We start from the raw sequence: 20,887 nt of genomic DNA, 5'->3' as shown, positions 1-20,887 counted from the left end.
GGAGAAGATCCTTCATCCCATTTGATCGCATCGTCCAGAATATCTACCCTACAGTCTTTGATCAAGGGCATCAAGCTCTGTTTTCAATGGGCCCAGCCATTGGGGAACTGAATGGCAAGACATGCCCTCAGATCAGAGCATTCCTTGGCCATTCGAGCTTGAGTCCTCACTCTTGAGGCCTAAACCAACTGTGCAGCACATTACAGGCACATCACCTGTAACGCAGGTAATAAACCTTTGTAACAGTCTCCATAGGGAGACGGTTGAAGGAGGAAATGTTGATTAGATAGTTTTCTTTTAGGAAATAACATTAGGGGATACAATACATAAGTAGTTCGAGACCTATGTGCATGCGAACCACCAGGAAGGTGGAGGGCGAACTAGATGGACCTTGGTCTTTCATCTAGCATCTCACTCATCTCCTGTGCCATGCAAATCTTGTAGCTAAAAGGCTGTGTCCTCTGTGAGGAACGTACCTTCTCTTTCATCTTCTCTATCTTCCTCACGGAGCTGCGTCGTTGGGGCTTGTCTTCATGACGCAGCAAGTTCACGTTGAGGTCGCCCGATTTGCTGAACTGCTTCTCCTCCTGTTTCTCCGCCTCTTTCAGTTTGCTCTCCGCGCTGATACTCTCGGCGTGGTACATGTGGTAGGTTTTCATCACCTGAGAGAGAGATAGAGAGAGAGAGAGAGACAGAGAAGAGAGAGAGAGAGAGAGTGTGTGTTAAGAGCTGGCAAGTCGCGAGGGGCCAGTCGAAGAACATTTTGTACTGCGGAGGGAAAAAAAAACAATCTACAAGATTAATGTCTCTGCCGTTTCATTCCTTCCTTAATTTCTTTGTTTTGCCAAATTTAAGATCGTTAAGGAGATGGATGTTGGTGACGGAAAACAGAACACTCTCTCAGTTCTTGAGGATTTTAATACCTATTATATACCTAAAAACATGTTGACCATTGAGATACCATTTGGGATTCCCAAAGCTTGTGGTTTCTGATGGGGCGTAAGGCAAAAGTTCTGACGAAAGATCATCGACCTGAAAGGTTGACTCACTTTCCTCTCTCCATAGATGCTGCCTGACCCGCTGAGTGTTCCCAGCCACTTCTGTTTTTGTTTCTGGATCTGGGTTGTGCCACCATCAGGAAAAAGCAAAGATAAGACTGGGCAAAGGCTCACACCTCTCTTGACATCCTCAGACCTCTCTTGATATCAGGTTGCCATTCATTGGGGCCTGGAGCAGTTGCTTCTCTGAGTGACGTTCACTCGGAGAAGCAACTGTACCTGACTTGGATGTGATGAAAAGGACGGTGTAGAGGGAGATTTACTCTGTAGAGGGAGAGTGTAGAGGGGGCTTTATTCTGTAGAGGGAGAGTGTAGAGGGAGCTTTATTCTGTAGAGGGAGCCTTACTCTGTAGAGGGACGGTGTAGAGGGAGCTTTACTCTGCATCTAATCCATAATGTACTGGACCTGAGAGTGCACAAATGCAGCGCAAGAGATGAAGAAACTCTCCAGAAAAACACAGAAACCAACAAGGGAACGGGGTGCGAATGCAGGATGTGGTCTCCGCGAGCAGACAGTGAATACCCACTCACGGTGTATAGTTCGTTGGTGACTTTGAGCAGTTCCTCATGCATCTGCTGCCCGATCTCCTTACTCTGCAAACACAAAGAATGGGAAGTCAGACATGGGGCACCTCTCTCCCTCTGGGGCCAGAAGCAGCGAATGGTCTCGACGCCTGGAGGGGAAAGAAACCAACCCCACCCCACACCAGCCACGCTCCCCCCACAACCCCGCCGTGCCAGAATTCCCGACCACCATCACTATCGCAGAAGGAGGTATGACACTGGAACCCGATCCTAACCACACCCGACAACCGCACTGCGTCCGGCAGGCGCCGCTGAATATTAATCAGAAACCAAATCCTCGGCCGATACATTTCTCTTCTCCCTTCGAGCGCCGAGAGGGGTGATGGGGGGGGTGTTGGGGAGGGGTTCAAACTCGGGACTTCCCAGGCCTAGAGTTCGGCTACACACCGCATGCAAATGACCTGTCAAAATCCCTGAACCGTGAGACTTTACAACAAAGCGAGTCGCGCGACGGAACGAGCTGAAAGGGAAACTTCTGTGTAAGAAAAAACACTCTTGGCTCTCTGGCTTTTCATTTACAACGCGTTTAGCAGATTACGCCTTCCCTCAAAGCTCGCTAACACGGAGATTATTGAATCCCACCGCATTGTCTCACCACTAAATCGAATCTCGTCGGCATCAACTCAGATTATTAACTGCAAAATCAACCGCTGAGAGCCACCGGATCTCGTTCTCTGTCACTAACACTTCGCAGCGCTGAAATTGCCAGATTAAGACCGTGCCACATCTCACAACGGTTTCCACATGGAAGCGGCGCATGTACACGGAGCTCTCAGTCTGGTTTGGGTATTTTTAATCCTGGTGATCGATTTCTGTGTGTTTCAAGACACGCAAACACACGGCTGACCCCAAAAATGTGCGATTGCCTCCTGGATCAATTGAAACTGGTTTGAAACTACCCTCAAACGACTGGCTGTCTTTTCACACCTGATCCTTATAGCTAGCAGGAGACTTTAGCCCCTGCATTCAAACCTAGATTACAATAATAATAATAAAAATAATCCTTGCATTTGATATCGCAGAATTATGCAGCACAGAAGGAGGCCATTCGGCCCATCGTGTCTCTGGCGGCTCTTTGAAAAGAGCTATTCAATTTGATCCCACTCCGCCGCTCTCTCCCCATAGCCCTGAAAACTTATACAGCGCCTTATTACGTCTTCGAGACGTCTCAAAACGCTTCACAGAATATACTGTAATGTGAATTAATTGGCTGTATACTTTGCGGGTGAAACGCAGCAGCCAATTGGTGCACAGTGTCCCACGAACAGTCTGGAGGTTAAAACCTTCTGCCCTAACTTGCTGCGACCCTTTTTTTTTGGTGGCGGGGGGGGGGGGTGGTTTACTGATGCAGAGAGGAGCAGAGAGGAGGTCAGAAGGTCGGGGGGTGCAGAGGAGTGCAGGGACTTGAATACGAGTGTGAGGACCTTGAAATCGATCCTCTCTGGGACGGGCAGCCGGTGCCGACTGGCCAGGGGTCGGGGAGCGGAGTACGGTGCGGAGTGAGAATGCGGGCGGCAGAGTTTCGAATGATTTGGACTTTATGGATGGTGGTGGATGGGGGAGACCGGCGAGGAGGGCGTTAGAGTCATGGTATAGTAGTCCAGCCGAGAGACCCCAGAGTACACATTGCCAACTAAAACCGGAGCGGGGGATGACAACGAGACCCTGAGGGGCGCGAATTACTACAATGCTTTGATACATCGCAAATTTTTGCCCGAAAGCAACCTTTTTAGCAGGCAGGCTACACTCCACCCGAGCTGCTTTCTTAAGCTCTTGGTGCTATAATTTCCAGACACCGCGACTCGAGGTACAAATTAAGAGAGGGTTATTCTTGTTGACGGTTCTCGGAACTGCAGCGCCTCTTCAAATAGACCCGGGCCTTGCGGTGGTCAAAGGGGCCGCTTTCACTTCTGTGCAGTTCACGACGAGGGACAAAAGATCCACTGCAGGAATAAACACGCCATCCCAGGCACTGCCGTTTGCTCCATTTTGTAACCTTGACCACTGCACTTTCCAACCACACGTCTTGTTTGGTCTCTCCTCTTTCTCTCTCTCTCTCTCTCTCTCTCTCTCTCTCGCTCTCGCTCTCTGTCCCCTTCCCTCCGTTACTCACTCTTCTTACGAGAAGGCAGTATCTGTGTTCTGCTGCACTCGAGTGACCTGAGTGGGAAATTCTCTCCGCAGCGAAGCCCTGTGCTGGTACTCCATCGATCACACTGCGGCTGATAGTCCGAGCTTGGCGCCAACTTGCATTGACATAGCAGCCCCTCGTGCGGGATAGCGTCCCTGATCGCTTGTCGGTGGCGGAGCGCGGCGGTGAGCCGGGGTGGGGGCGGGGGAGGGGAGTTGACCGTAGGCGCGGTCGAAAAAGGAAGGTCCTTCGGGTGCGACCTGAACAAGGGGGAAGGTGGGGGGGCAAGCTGGAGGTTTAATAATAATAATAATAATAATAATAATAATAATAATATAATTTAATAACCAGCTCCTTTAAAGAGAGGGCTGTTCTCTGAGTCAAGGCTCCTTGGTGGAGGGACGCACCCTCCCCCCACTGAGAAAAGGGGGGGATCGAAAGAAAAAGAATCTACTGCGAGTAGATTATTCACTGCCAGACATTAAAATGACTTTCACAAGCGAGACACTCTGCCGAGGCCCCCCCCCCACTTTGTTGTCAATGTCGGCCCGAGCGGTTTCGTGGGACAGTCGCTTTAAGAACAAGTCCTCGCCAAGTTCAGAATCCATCTCGCGACTCAAAACCCAGCCAAGGCAGGAACTCACCCCCCCCCCCACCCCCACTCCCCAACCCCCCTCCCACCACCCCCCCGCCCCACCCACCACCACCACTACCACCACCCGCCCTCCTCCGCTCCCCCCCCCACCCAATATCTTCGCCCTGATTTACGAGCTAAATTGCGATGCAAACCTTACCCTGGAGGTCAACCCCACAAAAAGGCTCGGCCTCTGCAAACCCTGACTTTGCGTAATTAAAATCACTGAAATATTGCGCGGAGGGGTCTCAGCGGCAGATAATGGCTGCGAGAAGGAACCTCTTTGTTCTCTTTGCTATCAGAGAGGGAGAGAGGGAGAGAGAGAGAGAGAGAGAGAGCGAGACCAAGGAAAACCTTGCACTCAGCTGCAAATGATTTTTCATTACTTTACGGTCTGCCAGACTCTATCAAACGGTGGCCTGTCACTGCTTTGGCTGAAAGAGACGGGGCGAAAATAACACAGCGCCAAGTTAGACAACTGCGACTTAACGTCCCCTCCCTGTGGCTTTGCGGCGAACGTAGAAAATTCCTTCATCCATCTCCTCGTTTCCCCCCCCCCCCGCCACCCGATCCGTCCTCTCCCGTTCTGCCCTGCAGCTGACTAACAATCAGTAGTCACTGCGAAACCTGTCCCACTGAGGCCACTTGGGTTTCTCACCACCCGCCCACGCAAATTTCCAGCTTGGTTTGAGCTTGTTATTCAGGCTGACACTCCAGTGCACTGCTGGGGGTTGGGGGGGAAGGGGGAGAGGGGGTGGGAGCAGAGGGGGAGAGGGAGGGAGGGGTGGGGGGAGGGCGAGGGAAGCATTGGATTTCTGAGAGGTACTGTCCACCTGCATTATTACCCCCTCACTTGCCTTCGAGACCTGTCTCAAGACCCTCCTCTTCGACCGCGCCTTCAGGCAACCTTACTTACCCCCCCCTCCCCGCCCTCCACCCCTCCTGATCCCGGGTTCGGGTGCGGATCCCTGACTGTCCAGCGCCTTGGGATGTCCTCCCATGGGAGGTGAAAGGCGCTGTGTAAATGTAATTTGTTGTAGTTGTTGCTGCTATAGCCAAACAGGGCTCTACTGTACAGTAAAATGTCTGGTATCCTCAAGGCTGTTTGTGGGACATTGCTGGCACATAAAGACTGCTGCATTTTCCTAGAAAAACTTGACAATAATCCATTGTGAACTGTGAGACGTCTTGATAAGGAGCTTCCGTGCATAGGAACTGGTTCATTCAGCCTATGAAACCCCCTCCGCCATTTCGTCTACGGTGACTAACTGATCCCATTTCTCCGCATCCCTTAATACCCTTACAAAACAAATTCTCATCTCCCTCTCTTCAACGCTAAAACTATAACAGTACAAGTTTCATTAACCCACTAAAAATTGAGTCGTTACTTGACTTTTTAGTGGACTAATAATTCTATTCTATTCTATGTATCATTGGAGAGAGAGAGAGAGATGGTCACTGAACTCCATCCACTGGAAATTCCATGTGAGCGCGTGGCATGAGGGCAAACTAGAACGTGGGTATATTGCCCCTCACAAAACACATGCCACTCCCTGCCACGCCTCGAATGCCCACTTGACATCTCAAACACTTCACGGGAGTCGTACTGTAAAGTACAGTGTCTGTATTGTGGAGGCAAATGTTATTGTTGTCCCTCTCTCTTACGCAACCACTCACACGCGCACACACGATAATAATATAAAAAATAATAATTTGTCACTCGATCCACGACTGTTTGTGGGGACGCTGCGGTGCGCAATTGGGCTGCCGCGTTTCGCCCCCAAAAACACAGTCGATTCGCTTCACCGTATGCTCTGTGAGGCGCTTTGAGACGTCTCGAAGGCGCAATATCAAATGCAAGGATTTTGATTATTATAAATATACCCTGGTATGAGCAGCTGTCTGCGTGAGAGGAGGTAAGAGAAGGAACGAGGGGAGAATGGGCCAAGTTTTTGATCTTGTTTAAAAGGGGGGGGGGGGGGGCGTGCCGGGGGAGAATAGAAACTCCCACTCCCCAATGCTGGCGAGTGACCTCTGCTGGAAACTAACTGTGCACGTTGACGTTGGCCGGGGTTACTTTAGCTCAGTTGCAATGCCCGCACAGTTAAACAACTGCTGACCATCTCAGGCTGCCCCTGCAACCATCTCCCAGCGCCGGCCTCCATCTTAGGAAAGGAGGAAGAGAGAAAAAGAGAGAGAGAGAGAGAGAGAGAGAATAAACGTAGCTCCCGCTGATAGACTCATCATCACCCATCTCTCTCCAGTGAATCTTAAAGGCAGTGTTTCTGCAGCAACTCACAGTCTCTCTCTTCCACACACACACACTACACACACAGACACACATACACACACACTGACACACGCAGACGCACTGTCACGCGCACACACACCCCCACGCCAGCAAACAGATGGCACGGGAAATAACAAACAGTTCACACTGTTAACTTGGACCATTAAAGCCCGGCTAGCCATGAACTACTCTAAAGTATCAGCTAATGAGGACTCAAGACCCAGGAGCACGGCACACAGTTGTTAAGACACAGCCTGACATGACTGCGGCTCTGATGTCAAGCTCACAACAGTGAACCACCGCGGCCCAGATTGAACAAAACCGCTGATTCTTTGCAGAGAAGCTGGACACGAGGGTCTACAATCGGCCTCGGGGGGGGGGGGGGGGGGGGGAGAGAGTGGGGTGGGGGGTGGGTGGGTGGAGGGAGAGTGGGCGGAGGTGACGGGCTGCATTTGATTGACACCAGAATCTTTCAGACCCACTTCGACTGGTGGGCAGACATCGTAAATAAAATAAAATAAAATATCGTGTGCGCTTCTGCTCATTAAAGAGCACCCGGTCTAATGACTCTGGCCATTCCCAGTTTAATTCCGTGCACCAACTGTTTATCTCTCGCTGGAGATGTTTGCTGCACTGGGGAAGCTGGTGTTAGACCGAGAATGCAAGAATTATTCTTATTGGTATTATTATCGTCATCACAATATAAAAACGCATTCTCTATCTAAGCTCTCAAGCCCTTCTCTTCCCGTGGCTCAGTTGGTAAGTTGGTTTACTGTTGCGATGCTCAGCTACACAGCCGCTACATCAAATGCAAGATTATTATTATTATTATTGTTGTCTTCCCACAAGATGACATCAACTGACCTTTTTGAAGAGACGTATGACATCCTCACTGATCTGGGCCAGTCGGACGATGATGTTGTTTGTGTAGATGTCGTTCAGGGTGGCGTGGTCTTTGCTCTCTCGCCGTGTCTGGTTGAGAATCAGGTACCAACAGTTCACCGGGGAGAGGAGGTGCTGGTCCTTCCTGTGAGTTTCCAAGCAGATTGGCGCAAAGGGTTTCAGAAAAGTTGTGGGCACCCTGAAAGGTTTCAGGTCTGTGCTGTTCAGAACATTTACTCCCTCTTCCTCGGCCCATTCCCACCCCACCCCCAGTTGACACACACCGTCTTCAAGGAAGGTGAGATTCCTGCATCCACATCCACTCCACATCACACAGGAATGCCATATGAGTGGTTGGGTTCATTTAAATCAATCACTATATATTTTTTAAAGTCAATTTCTCTCCACTGGAATGGTCCGTAACTCCATCTCACTCTGTTTGGCTCCAATAAACACCAATATTTACAGATGTAAAGCTAACTGAATATCAGGAACGACTTCCACTCGATTATAATACGCACAGATCTAATTGCAAGTAAGAACAGTTGAACCATTCTATTCCTTCTGTCTTCCCTTTTCGATTACTCACTATTTTAGTTTTACACTTTTTTCCTTCTAATATACCTTTCATAATCCTCCTCGAATTTCAATTGCAAACCTTCTCTCTTATTGACTCCCGGCTCCTATTATTATTCACGTTGGAGAATGGAAACTTGCCGAAGCTTAGATTTTATTGGCTTTAAAGATGTCCAGCCAATTGACGGTTCAGACAATGGTTAAGTGGAAATATGACCAGATAAGAGGCATTAAGATGAACATCTGAAATGCATGAGGGTTGCTAACTGGTTGTGTCTCCCAACTTACTGTCTGTCTCACTATCTTTACCTTGATGTTCAGCTCGGGACTGACTGCAGGAGACATTCAATGAGTGTATGAACCTGGAGCACACAGCCCGGGGGAACAGTACAACAAACAGCGGACATAATATATTGGAATTGTCTTGAACCAAAGTCTGTTCTTTATTCGCTGTAGACAGTCAAGTTTCAAAATGGAAAGCTATAAAGATTACAGGGATAGAGATAATGTTATCAACTGAGACAAACACACACACGCCCACACAACGAGGCAGATATAGATAAAGAAATCAAATCATGAATTGATGGGTGGATAGAGGGAGATCTGAAAGAAATGCTAGGAAACACGGTTATGTGATTAGATGATATTCAGGCTATTGACTACAGCTCGGGCTCAGGAGGTACAGAGGCAGAGGTATCCCTCATTTTATATACAGTAAATCTAACTAAATGCTGATCACTTACTGATTCACATGAGAATCTCGGTCTTTACATCAGTGTTGGCTGTTAGGCATCATTGTACACAGCATCAGACCTGCTGAAAATAAATCTTTGTGCTTTGTGAAACATGCAGGCAATTTAACCTTGCCTGCTCCCTTTCAGCATTCAGATTATCTTCTGTGGCTCTGGCGAGTGAGGTGTGCTGCCCTTGACTTGATGCAGTGTGGCTATGAATGACAAACATCTCCATATCATGCAGTGCAACTTCAGGGAGTCTGTCACTTCCCAGGCTGTCTACCTTTCCGCACGTTCGGAATGCATTGGTTCCACGTGGCAGACCAGGTCAATGTCACAAGCCCTCAGAATGCTATGATGAAGAACCATCAGTTGGTGCACTAAACATTTTATTTTCAATTCTTTCATCTTCCAGTAGTCTGGACCCTCAACTCACCGTTACGCTTCAGCAAGGTTACGTAACAGGTGATTTTATTTTCCGGGCAGCCAAGGTCGCTGAAGCAAGGTTAGGTGTAAGGATCAGTGCAGAGGTTGGGAGAGCTTTAAAGACCTGGACAGAGGCCGGGAGACCTGTAAGGAACCCGGCAGTTGCTGAGATAGATGCAAGGACCACGGCAGAACAACCCTTCGATACTACGCCCCGGAAGGTACCATCTCAGAAAGGCGAACGTAATGTATCCAGACCAGAGAAGAACATACAACAGCTACTGTTCCTGCTCCTGCTCGCTATTTAGGGGCCATTCAGCCCCTCAAACCTGTTCCGCCATTCTATAGGATCATGGCTGATCTGTACCTCAACCAATTACCTGCCTTTGCCCTCTATATCCCTTGATACCCTGACCTACCAAATATCTATCCACCTCAGTCTCGAAAATTTAAATGGATCAGCATCCAATTAACGACTGGGACAAGTTGCCAGGAAGGGTGGTTGAGGTTAAGATACTTAATCAAAAAACAACTTGATGATGGTGGGAGGATGGTAGGTTGGGTATTCTGGAAGGATGACAGCAACGACAACAGCAACATGCATTTATATAGCTCCCCTCACGCAGAGTAGGGTCCCAGAGCGCTTGATGAGATCAAATGGGCTAAAGGGCCTTCTTCATCTAAACCCCTCTCCTGTGATGCTGTGAACAGCCACTTGGTGAGATAATGAAACACTGCCAGAAGATACGTTTAAGGCCGAATGGTTCCATGTTTTCCGTTTGCTCCCCCGCTCCCTCCGGGGAGAATAAATGAATTTAAGCTGAGTGTTTTTCTTTTGATAAAATCAGATACCGAATGATATCAATAAGTTGGCTTATATAAACCAATATAAGGTGGTGTTGTCGACATCGTCTCTGGCCAGGGCCCTGAGCCACAGTCGACATTAATCAGTGATTGTGATTGAAGATAGCAGGAATAGTCCCTTCCCCACAGCCTCACCCACACGAACCATCTCTGGCATTTGGTGAACAATTCACACACTCTGTACTGCTGTGCACAGCCTCTGCCGCGCTCCAAATATTCTCTCCATCAAACAACTATAGATCACTCCAACACACACAGCTGTGGCCAATTAAACCCTCTCTCTCTCTCTCTCTCTCTCTCACTTCCATTGGCTCTGGCAGCCTTCCACCAACCGGCCTTCTCTCCCTCTGTTTATGTGCACAAAACCACGTGAAGTTAAGAGCTGGAGATACTTAATTTATTCCAGACCCTTGGGGGATTTAGTCTGCTGCACTGCGTATGTACGAGCAGGATAAAGCCACTTGCAGAATTACAGAGCTCTTCAGAAGAGCAGACACATTATTACAGCTCCAACCATCACCATCAAACTAATTTCTCTGAATTACGGCCTTTGACTTCCTGCGTGAGCTGTTCTTAAAGCTAATTAAAGCCCGGGTTATTTATAAACCGTGGCCTTTCAGAGAAACGGCAAAGTGCAACAGGATGGCCCTGTTTACATGCACAAGTTTGCAGGGCTATGGGGAGAGAGCGGGGGAGTGGGATTGATTTGGAAGCTCTTTTAAAATGGGCCGAATGGCCTCCTTCTGTGCTGTATAATTCTATCATTCTATGATATGATAACTCCGCGGCTACTTGGAAAAAAACACGACTTCGGTGAGCGAGTAATAAACATATGGAACAGGCTCCCTTGGGAGACAAGACGGTGGAAGCAGAAAATATTGTTTGTTTCAAGGACAAATGAGATAGATTTCTGCTTGAAAATAATATCTCGAGATACAATACAGTATATAATTTGGGAAAATTACATGTCAAGCGGCTGCCAGGATGGTGGGAGGCGAACTAGATGGACCTGGGTCTTCTTTGGCCTGGCCAATTCTATGTTCTTAGGGTATAAATAAGATATCGCTGGAGGTATAATGTCAGCTAGATTCTTGATGAGAGGGAATATACATGTGAGCTTGGTGGCAACATTGCAAAGACTGTTTCAATGTGTAATTGGGGTGTTCAGACCCTGGCCGGAGACTGACTTGCTTGACCTGTTGACGATCTAATGCGGGTCTGGAGGAGTAGGCTGGAAGCTCAGTCCATTCTGGGCTAAAAGAGCACAGTAGCCAGAGGTACTCTTGTGTTTTCTTGTGTGACTTAGCCTCAGGAGACAGAATGGAAACCCACCTCAGGACCAGAAAGGAACAACGCCTCTTATCTATGGTCACTCGTTCCACGACTGTTTGGTGGGACACTGCTGCAAGTAATTGGCCGCCGCGTTTTACCGACAAAATATACAGTCAATTCACTTTACAGTATATCCTGTGAAGTGCTTTGAGACACTGTGACGATGCGATAAGGCTCTATATTAAATGCAAGGGTTATTATAATTATTACTTTCATATAAACTCGGTGTGAAAGGAGATGCAGGTTGAACTTTAAGCTTAACCACAGTTTTATATTTGGGAAAGTTTCCAGTGAGAAAGGTAACAATCCCACTTTAAGGCTTAGCAAAGAGCCTCAGGGTGGCGAAAGGTTACTTTTCTGTTCCTTTTATGCAAATAATCTCTTTCGTTCTCGACTGATAAGCTTCGGATGAACCTTGCACACTTGGCAAGAATACTGAAACAACTTTTTTTTTCTCTCTCTCGGTAATTTTGGGATGAATCAGGTGAAGGAATGAACTGCAGATTATCTTCACATGAGCTCCAAGAGCTGCCAAGGCAGGAACAGCGTAATCAGAGTAAAGCTCTCTTCCACCTTGCCTCGGAAAAAGAAGAATTCTTCCCGTGTCAACCATCTTATCAAAATGATAATGCAAGAACGCCATCTGTTATTGGTGGAGTCCTGTAGCTTAAGTGGTCAGAACACTCGCCTTGCAAGCGAGAGGACTTTACTCCAATTTGGCCAAGCAAATTCTTACGATCTCATGTTCTGAACCTGTCCAGTCTACCTTGATGGCAGTACAACCCAGTCCTGGTATCATGGTCATAAACCTAACTGTATTGAAGCGCTTTGAGACGTCCAGAAGACGTGAAAAGCGCTGTATCAAATGCAAGTATTATTACTTGATTATCATTACATTGGCTGTGAAAGCAGATGGAAAGCACCAATTGTTTAGGAAATTCCGATTCTCTGACGTACCTGAATTGCTGGTGCTCTTTGGAGCTGCGGATTTTGGCAGAGAACCTCTCTGCCAGCTTGTCCAGGCTTCGAGAGTATTCCACCTCAATTTCCGCCTTCCTGCGAAAGAATTCCTGCAGATCCTGAAGGAGCTGAAGACGGGATTCGGATTGTTGCTCCAGGCATTTCAGCTGCTCTGTCAACTGGGCACGGATTTCTGCAAAGAGAACGGGAAAAAGTTTTTTGTTAAGTTGTTGTGTGCGCACAGTGACTAAAGATGAGTCATTTGGGCCAATGAGACCAGAAGAATCATCTCCTCTTCTCTCTCCATGGTGCTTTTGTTTCTGCTCGTCGAGGTGAACCATCTCACTCCCTGGCACCTCCTTACCTTTCCCAACCTGCTCACTCCCCAACCCACTACCCGCTGCCACCGACCTCCTGCTTGTCCCTCGAACCCTCCGTTCCACCATCGGTGGCCGCAAACATAGAGTTAAAATTCACTGTGCAATACATCCTGTGAAGCGCTTTGAGATGTCTCAACGACGTGATGAGGCGCTATATTAAATACAATCTGTGTCGCTAATTGGGATCTCCTGATCTTAAGAGTGCCATCAACCTAGTTTGGATTCGACCCCAGCTCCCATGGGTGAATCAAAGGCTCTGCACCATCTGGCCCTTTCCTGTGAATTTCAAGTCAATTTAATTCGCCATCAATGGGTAATCAATCATTTCTCAGCGTTAAAGCTGACAACTCAGCCATACCAACCATCCTCATCTGACCTGCCTTCTCCTGGGGATTGATTCTCTGTGGCTACGCAATGTTTGTGTGTGTTGCACCTACAGGATTCCAAACCCCACCCAGGAAAATCTTCCATGGCTCGGATGATAACAACAGCAACAACAACTTGCATTTGTACAGCGCCCCCTCACTCGGGGTAGCGTCCCAGAGCGCCTGAAACACTGGCGGTAACGGAGGTGAGGAGGGGAGGAGGGAAGGTGACCATAGGCACGGTTGAAGAGGAAAGTCTTCAGGCACGACCTGAAGATGGGGAAGGAAGGGGCAAAGGCGGAGGAGATAGAGGGAGAGTGTTCCAGAGTTGCGGGGCACAGTGGCTGAAAGCACGACCACCGATGGTGACAATAGGACTTCACAAACTGCCATTCAGACCAGGAAAATGGAGTCAATCTATCTCAGTTTAGGTATCAATTCAGGCTTGTTAGGTTTGGCCTGAATTACGGAGGAGGTAAAAACTCAGCCGTAGATTTCCACTGATGGCAAACGTCCCTGTGTGGGGACACGTATGATTGTCGTATACACACCCAATCACACACACAAACACATGCACACACACACACACACCATGTTACAAGCGGACGTCCAGCAGTACCCGTGCAATCGAACATCAGGAGAAACTGCAAATCGAAGTTAGGATAATAAATGCTGTACTTTTCAAAGAACGATCTGACTGACACAACATCTGGGAGAAAACATGCCCCGTACCCATGGCAATGCCACCTCCTCACAGTCTATCCAGTGCAAGGATTATTATTTGACTCTTTCTTTTAAGAAAAAAACTCACAGGACATTCAGGGTGCAACACGTCTGTTTCTCAACGATATGTGCCATCACCTCGATAAAAATGGTCCCCATTTTCTGCTCCCTCTCCAAAAGCACAGGCAGATTGTACCAAACAATTCTACACAACAGTTTCCTCCCCCGCGCCCCCTGCTTCCTTTCTGCAAAGTGATTTGAGCATCAGAGCGTTAGTAAAGGGGCTCATATGACCCTTTAAACAATCCTTTGCCTCCTTTCCCCACCCCCCCAACACACCTCTCGCGCACACCCACACACACACACTCTTTCTGTTTCCCTCTCTCATGTTCTCATGGAAGTGGACAAGGGAACATGTGAGCATGACCACTTCACACACACACACACACACACGCACACGCGTGCGTGCGCACACAGTTTGTAGATTGGATGAGGCGGGGAAGACTGTGGGCATTCCACACACACACACACACGTACATACACACACACACACACAACTACACACACAGACACACACAAAGACACACACACACACACACACAACCACACACACACACACGCACACACACACATTCCGCGTTAAGGCCATTGATGGGAATATTTCTCAAATTTCCGGTTTGGCAGAAAGAATAACCTTCGCTTAACATTGTGGCCATTCACTTAGTGTTTCTCAAGTGAATCTCCAGCGCAGTGCTTGTGTGCGCTGAATCACACGCAGGATCGCGTTTGACAGCTGGTGTACGGCATCCGCGGTCAAAGGTTAAGACGTGTGACAGAACTGCTTCTATTCCAGGCTTTTCCCCATTGTTCATCTCGTTGCCCGTTTCCTTTTAATAAGCTCGGCAATTAAGGTAATGGCAGCCAAACTGAGGTGCCGGGCTCGCTGGTGAACACGTACCCACTTACATGAGAATGGGAGAGAGGGAAAGAGAAAGAGAAAGAGAAAGAGTGAGTGAGAGAGAGAGAGAGAGAGAGAGATCAGAAGATGCTGGGAGAACATCCAGCATTGCCATCTTAAAATTAACTGTAGTGAAGGACAGGTTAAAAAAAAAATCTTTGCATCTGCCTTCGTGCCTTTCATATCAGGAGGACATCTCAATGCGCTTCACAGGATGTTACCGTAAAAATGCAATGACTGTATTTGTGAGTGAAATGGAGACAAGATGGGGAGAAAGGAGGCCGTTTGTGATTTCAAATCCTCTTTCCTCTCAAAACGAGGTCCTTTTTCTCTGCCTTCCCACCATGACTGCTAATACGATTGTTAAGTGCTGCTAACGTGATTATTACCCTCGGAATGCCTTTCCAGGGGTAATAACGCCTTCAAAAAAAATAATAATCATTTGGTCGCTCCAATGCGCGGCCGGTTGTGGGGACGCTGCTGTGCGCAAGTGGCTGCCGCGTTTCGCCCCCAAAATACGCAGCCTATTCGCTTTGCAGTATTATTCCGTGAAGCGCTTTGAGACGCCTCGACGACAGCGTAAGGCGCCGTATCGAATGCAAGGATTATTATCATTAATAATAATAACATCACTTTGCGACAGAAGTGACGTCAGATATTTTCGGGGAGAATTATGGCAGCTTCGAGGAGTCCTTTGTCGAACACGTTTTCAGGAGGAGGGTTGGGCTCGAAATCTCCAATGATTGCTTTGGCAGCGTTCCACCAGCGTATCAGGGCTGCTAACTGCGCAGCTCTTTAAAGCTGTTCGCCATTGCGATTCAATTACAAGCAGACCCCCAACTTAAAGGGAGAAGTGAAATGGGCCAAAGTTCAACAGTAATAACTCCAGAATCTCTGGCTGCAACTCACACTTTCCCAACAGCGCTTTCGCGAGACGTTTTGGAATCAAAGCCTCGTGCAAGCCGACCGAATGCACACCGTAAGTGTTTTGCGCAGCGAGAAACAACAACAGCAAGCTAGTAGTTACTAGCGGTTAAAGAGCGCCGTTCGCGTGAGGTAGTGTCCCGGAGCGCTCAGAAACGGCGTCTTTTATCTTCCCAGAAATTCAAGATCTGGGAGGTTCAGAAACTTTCGAGGCGTCTCGAAGACGTGATGAGGGGCTGCGAGGATTATTATTTATTATTAGTCAAGCGTCCGGCCAGTGTGGCTCCAAGTCTAGTTCCCAGAGCACGGCAGCACTTTCACAGCGTCTCCCACAATCGCGTCGCTGAAAAACCAAGCTCTTGTCGCAGCAAAGGTCTAATAAAAACAGCAGCTGACCCACAGACAGCGAGCTGCCTGCTGTTTGTTCATCATCCAGCACCGGTTAAGATTTACACAGCGATGCAAATGTGAAGTCACATCTGTGAGAGACGAGTTTCCATGCATGTTAAAGAGAATTTTGAAAAAAAAGAGTCTCCCTGTGTGCCAAATGCCGATCAGCTCACCACGTGTCTTACATCTGTCTGCCTTGTCAGATGTTTGGCCCGGCTATTCGCATAGCTGAATTTACGCACCGTCTCTGAAACACTGCTACACTCTTGTCAATTTAATCAGCATTTAAAGGGATATGGATTCCATAATGTATGCAGGGAATGCGATACAGTGTGTTGCACAGTGTAATGGTTCAGAATGTACATTTTTCAGCCACCACGCCCCGAAACTCTGGCACGCTCTCCCTCAATCCCTCCCGCCTTGAACCCTCGCTGCCGTCTTTCAAGTCAAGCCTGAAAACCTCCCTCTTCGACCGTGCTTACGGCCACCTCTCTCCGACCCCCCCCCCCCCCCACCCTCCCACCCCAGCCGCCCCCTCCCCAGCTCGGAGACAGGCTCCGCCACCGTTAGCGCTCTGAAACACGACCCTGAGTCGTCGTTGTGGTGGTGGTAACGTTCGATAATACGCACCCGGCGAGAGCCACTTTCCTTTGCCACCCACCGGGTCGCAACTGTGCAATACAAAAGGGCCTTATTCCAGTGTAAAATGGGGTGCAAAATGACATCGCGTACAGGAGGGCTCGCGCGCGAGAATTGTTTCTTTTTTTTGAACGGAAAAGCTCTGCTCGGTGCGGTCTGAAAAGTTGCACGTCAGGAGCTTAAGCAGAACATTTCGAAACGCACCCACGGACTCGAACGGGGGCGCACAGAGCGTCGGATTTGGGAAAACAGCAACGATTTCACAACGAAGTCAGTTCCGGACCGGGATCGAGACGATTAACTCCAGGTGGTGCCAGCACTGAATTCTCGGGACTCTTCGAACCACCGACCGTGATCGTGACTAAATGCCCTCACGCCCTAAACAGTCGAAAACTGTGGTGCGCTCGGTTTAATTGGCTTCCAGCGGCAATTAAGTGCTTTATAATTGCCATTTTTAACAACCTGCGAGGCAGCCCACTTTCTGCCACTTGTACCACGGGAGAGGAGGGGAACTGAATCCTTCCTATTAATAGAAGCCGTGTCCAAAACGTTCAAGACCCGACTCTGCCCTGGTCGCTAATCATGTGCTAATTTCCTTGATGGCAGAAAATTCCATCCAGATTTACACTGCCCCACGGGGCTGGCTTTCATTAGACATTTTAAAAGTATTTTCCTTTACTACTAGCAGAGGTAGTTTATTATAAATAATGAGTGAGCTGGGAGTTTTGAAAGAGGGAGGGAGGGGGAACTGCAGATGAGGATTGCTGTATAGCTCCTTGCGTCGTGCCTTGCTGTTAACTGCATTTTCCAAAGGCTAAATGGGTGTGACAATTTGTGCACTGCAATGCCCAACAAACAGCCAGGACGAATTTTATTTGGGGGAGTGTTGGCCAAGATTGTTCCCTGTTCGAATAGCGCCCTGGGATCGTTAACGTCCACCCAAGCAGGTGGACGGGACCTTTTAGATTAAGGTCTCGTCCAACGGAATGCACTTCATTGGAGACTGTGAGTTCAAAGTCCCGACGTGCAGCTTTGAACCCAGAACCTTCTGACTCAGAAGCGGGATTCCTACCAACCGAGCTGGGACGTCACCTCTGATGTCCTACAACAACAATTAATACAGAATATTTCACGCGGGTAGAGCTACAATTGATCAAAGAGACCGACAGTTGAATGGTAGGAATATAAAGTAAATGCTCTCTATTTGTTCCAATGTTCTTCAATTGCTCCTCTCTGCCTTTCGCATAAGTAGAGGCTCTTGATGGGTAAAGGGGTTGTTCAATGCAGCACTAAACCATAACATTTCAATCCTTCAGTGTCATGCTGGATGACTTCATCTTAGCCAAGAAGCCAACAGAGGTGGTCAAATTGGCCTTGGTATCTCTGGGCTATGGAGAGAGCATTTAGCTATGGCCCTGATCAGTATCCCATTACCCTGCAAAAACACAAGTGAGATAGGATCAAGCTGGGCTGCGATCCTGTTAAATATCCTGCACACACTCACTCTCTCTCTCGCACGAATAAAGGCCACCTGAGTCAGGGGCTGGGAGGATGACTGGAACCCAATCACGAAGCACCTCATTCAAAGAGAAGCAAATGAGAGAGACTGTGAAGGGCATCAAATGAAGATCCAACATGTGTTTTGATTCCCTCTGTCAAAAGGGTTCCAGATACGCATCTGGTTATATTCCGATTGGGTTGTGAAGGGTTGGATAAGGCATTGGCTGCTACAGTGTAGAAATGATCACCAGAGACAAGCTCACGAAAAGGTTTGAACCCAAACAGTCTCACTTTTGATAGAAGCTCAAGCCAATACAGTAATTAGCTAAACTCCAGCCATCAATTACAGAGCATCACAACACACAGGAGCTGAGACGGGGACACAGAAAACACGATTAATAGTTCTCAACGAAATAGCAAACAGCAATCCGTGTTAGGGGTGGGAGGACGTTCAAACTCAATTTGTTTTTTTTTCCCAAGCCAGCCCTACAATTACCCACAATTACAGCAACAAAATTGCAGGAGGCAGACGAATGAAAATAAAATTATAATAAAACTCAATCTTGTACATTGTGGTCACATTATTCAGTGCGTTCTGATAGATCCTTCATTACGATATAACACACGTAGGACGGTGATGAGTGCCACGTAATCTGGGGGGCATTGGTCTTAGCCTGGCTCAGTTGGTAGCATTTTCATCTCTGAGTCGGAAGGTTAGGAGTTCAAGCTCCACATCAAGGCCTTTTTGAGTTCAACCTGACAGCCGACAACGCGAGGCAGTGCTGGGAGGTCACTGCACTGTTAAAGGTGCCGTCATTTTAGATCAGATGTTAAACCCGAGTCCTTCAAGGCTGCTCGGGTGGATGTTAATGAGCACTATTTGAAAAGAGAAGGAGGTTTCTCCCGGTGTCCTGCCCAACAATTCCTCCGTTGAAATATTGGTCATTTGTTTCATGCCTGTTTTGTTGGACATTGCTGGGTGCAAATTAGCCGACTGAAGCTCTCCGTACATGCAGAACAGCTAGTTGGGCAATAATAAAAATAATAATAATCCTTGCATGATCTACCGCATTATCACGTCTTCAAGACGTCCCAAAGCGCTTCACAGCATACACTTGACTGTAGATTTTGTGGCCAAAACATGGCAGCCAAATGCGCACAGCAATGCCTCACAAACAGTCGTGAATTGAGTGACCAAATTATTACTGTTATTTTCTTTTCACAGGATTATTACCCCCGGAAAAGCAATGAATAAGTAACATTGAAGTGTTAACACAAGGAAGCCATTTAGACCATTGTTCCCATGCCTTGCAAGCTCCCTATTGGGGCCATTTATTTCCTATTTTCCTTGTTCATAGAAACATATCCGAGCAGTGATTCAGCAGGAAAATCTCAAGTTTTTGTTAAAAAAAAAAAATCTGTTTCCCTGTATATTACTTTTCCAGGTTCCACAAGTTGTGCAGAGGAAGTTTCCAAGGCCAGACCTCTCTCTCGCTCTCTCTCGCTCTCCCCCACCCTATAAACACAGCTGTGGCTGTGTGCTGGAAGAACTGTGTAAATTCAACAGTACATATAATAATCACAGCAGCCTCGCTGCCCGGCCAGCAAAAGTGCAAACCTCTGCAGAACAGTAAAGTGCAACCAGATGTGAGTCTGACAGAAACCTCCTCCACACGTGTCAGAATCATGTTTGCCTCACTCAGTCGATCTGGCCTATTCGAGCCTCTGTTCAGTTGATTATTGTTGTTAGTGTCCCCTCTGTTCACCCACGTTGTGGTCATTTCTGTAGTCAATACTGTACAATAATAATAATAATAATAAGCCTTGCATTTGATTCAGCGCCTTACCCCTAATTGTGTCGTTGAGACGTCTCAAAGCTGAATTGACTGCGTATTTTGTGGGTGAAACCCGGCAGCCGATTGCGCACAGCAGTGTCCCACAAACAGTCGTGGATTTAGTGAATAAATGATTAATATTTTTTTGGAGGGATTATTACCCCGGAAAAGCAATCCACCAATCGACTAACAAATGGGTTCTTACTTGCCGCTAGGGGTGTAGAGCAAGGAAACTTGCCCAATGTTTCGCCCCGCCCGGGAATCAAATCCAGGACCTCTTGCTTGCGAGGCGAGTGCTCTAACCACTAAGTTACAGGACTATTATATTCCCATAATAACTCACCCGCAAAGCCCTAGCAATCAACCTTTTGGAGCTACAACTCAAACGAGACTCCCCGAGTTTGTAGACAACATGTTTGTTAGAAGACTTTTGTTTTTATATTGAGAGATGCGCTAATCAATTAAAATAAAATAAAGTATCTCACCCTCTTTGGAAATATTTAGTCAGAGCTACAACACAGATGCCTGAGCAGCCAGACAAAGTTTACATAGACAAATTGCGATATTGGGCCGTATTAAACGTTGGACAAGTTTTGGTCTTATCTGGATCAGTTTTGCAGTTAGATGAAGTCCAGTTAGACTGAACCCCAATCCTTCATTCCATGAGGAGCGAACACAAAAAGCTGACAAAGTGAATGGCC

General features: G+C 47.8%; 1 protein-coding gene across 2 annotated transcripts in view; it reads right to left on the bottom strand.

Annotated features, from left to right (window-relative positions):
• Positions 1-20,887, bottom strand: part of srgap3 (SLIT-ROBO Rho GTPase activating protein 3) — an 87,064-nt gene that overhangs the window by 40,133 nt on the left and 26,044 nt on the right. For both annotated transcript variants that reach the window (XM_042339451.1, XM_007890443.2), the window contains exons 2-5: positions 12,470-12,665; positions 7,563-7,725; positions 1,590-1,652; positions 477-662 (exon numbers count right to left, since the gene is read on the bottom strand). In XM_042339451.1, coding sequence (XP_042195385.1) covers positions 477-662; positions 1,590-1,652; positions 7,563-7,725; positions 12,470-12,665 — 608 coding nt within the window. The remainder of the gene's footprint in view (positions 1-476; positions 663-1,589; positions 1,653-7,562; positions 7,726-12,469; positions 12,666-20,887) is intronic.

The sequence above is a fragment of the Callorhinchus milii genome, unplaced genomic scaffold (genome assembly GCF_018977255.1).
Source record: "Callorhinchus milii isolate IMCB2004 unplaced genomic scaffold, IMCB_Cmil_1.0 Scaffold12, whole genome shotgun sequence".
NCBI classification, from domain to species: Eukaryota; Metazoa; Chordata; class Chondrichthyes; order Chimaeriformes; family Callorhinchidae; genus Callorhinchus; species Callorhinchus milii.
The sequence above is the reverse complement of the archived record's forward strand: the minus strand, read 5'-3'. Positions and strand labels throughout refer to the sequence as shown.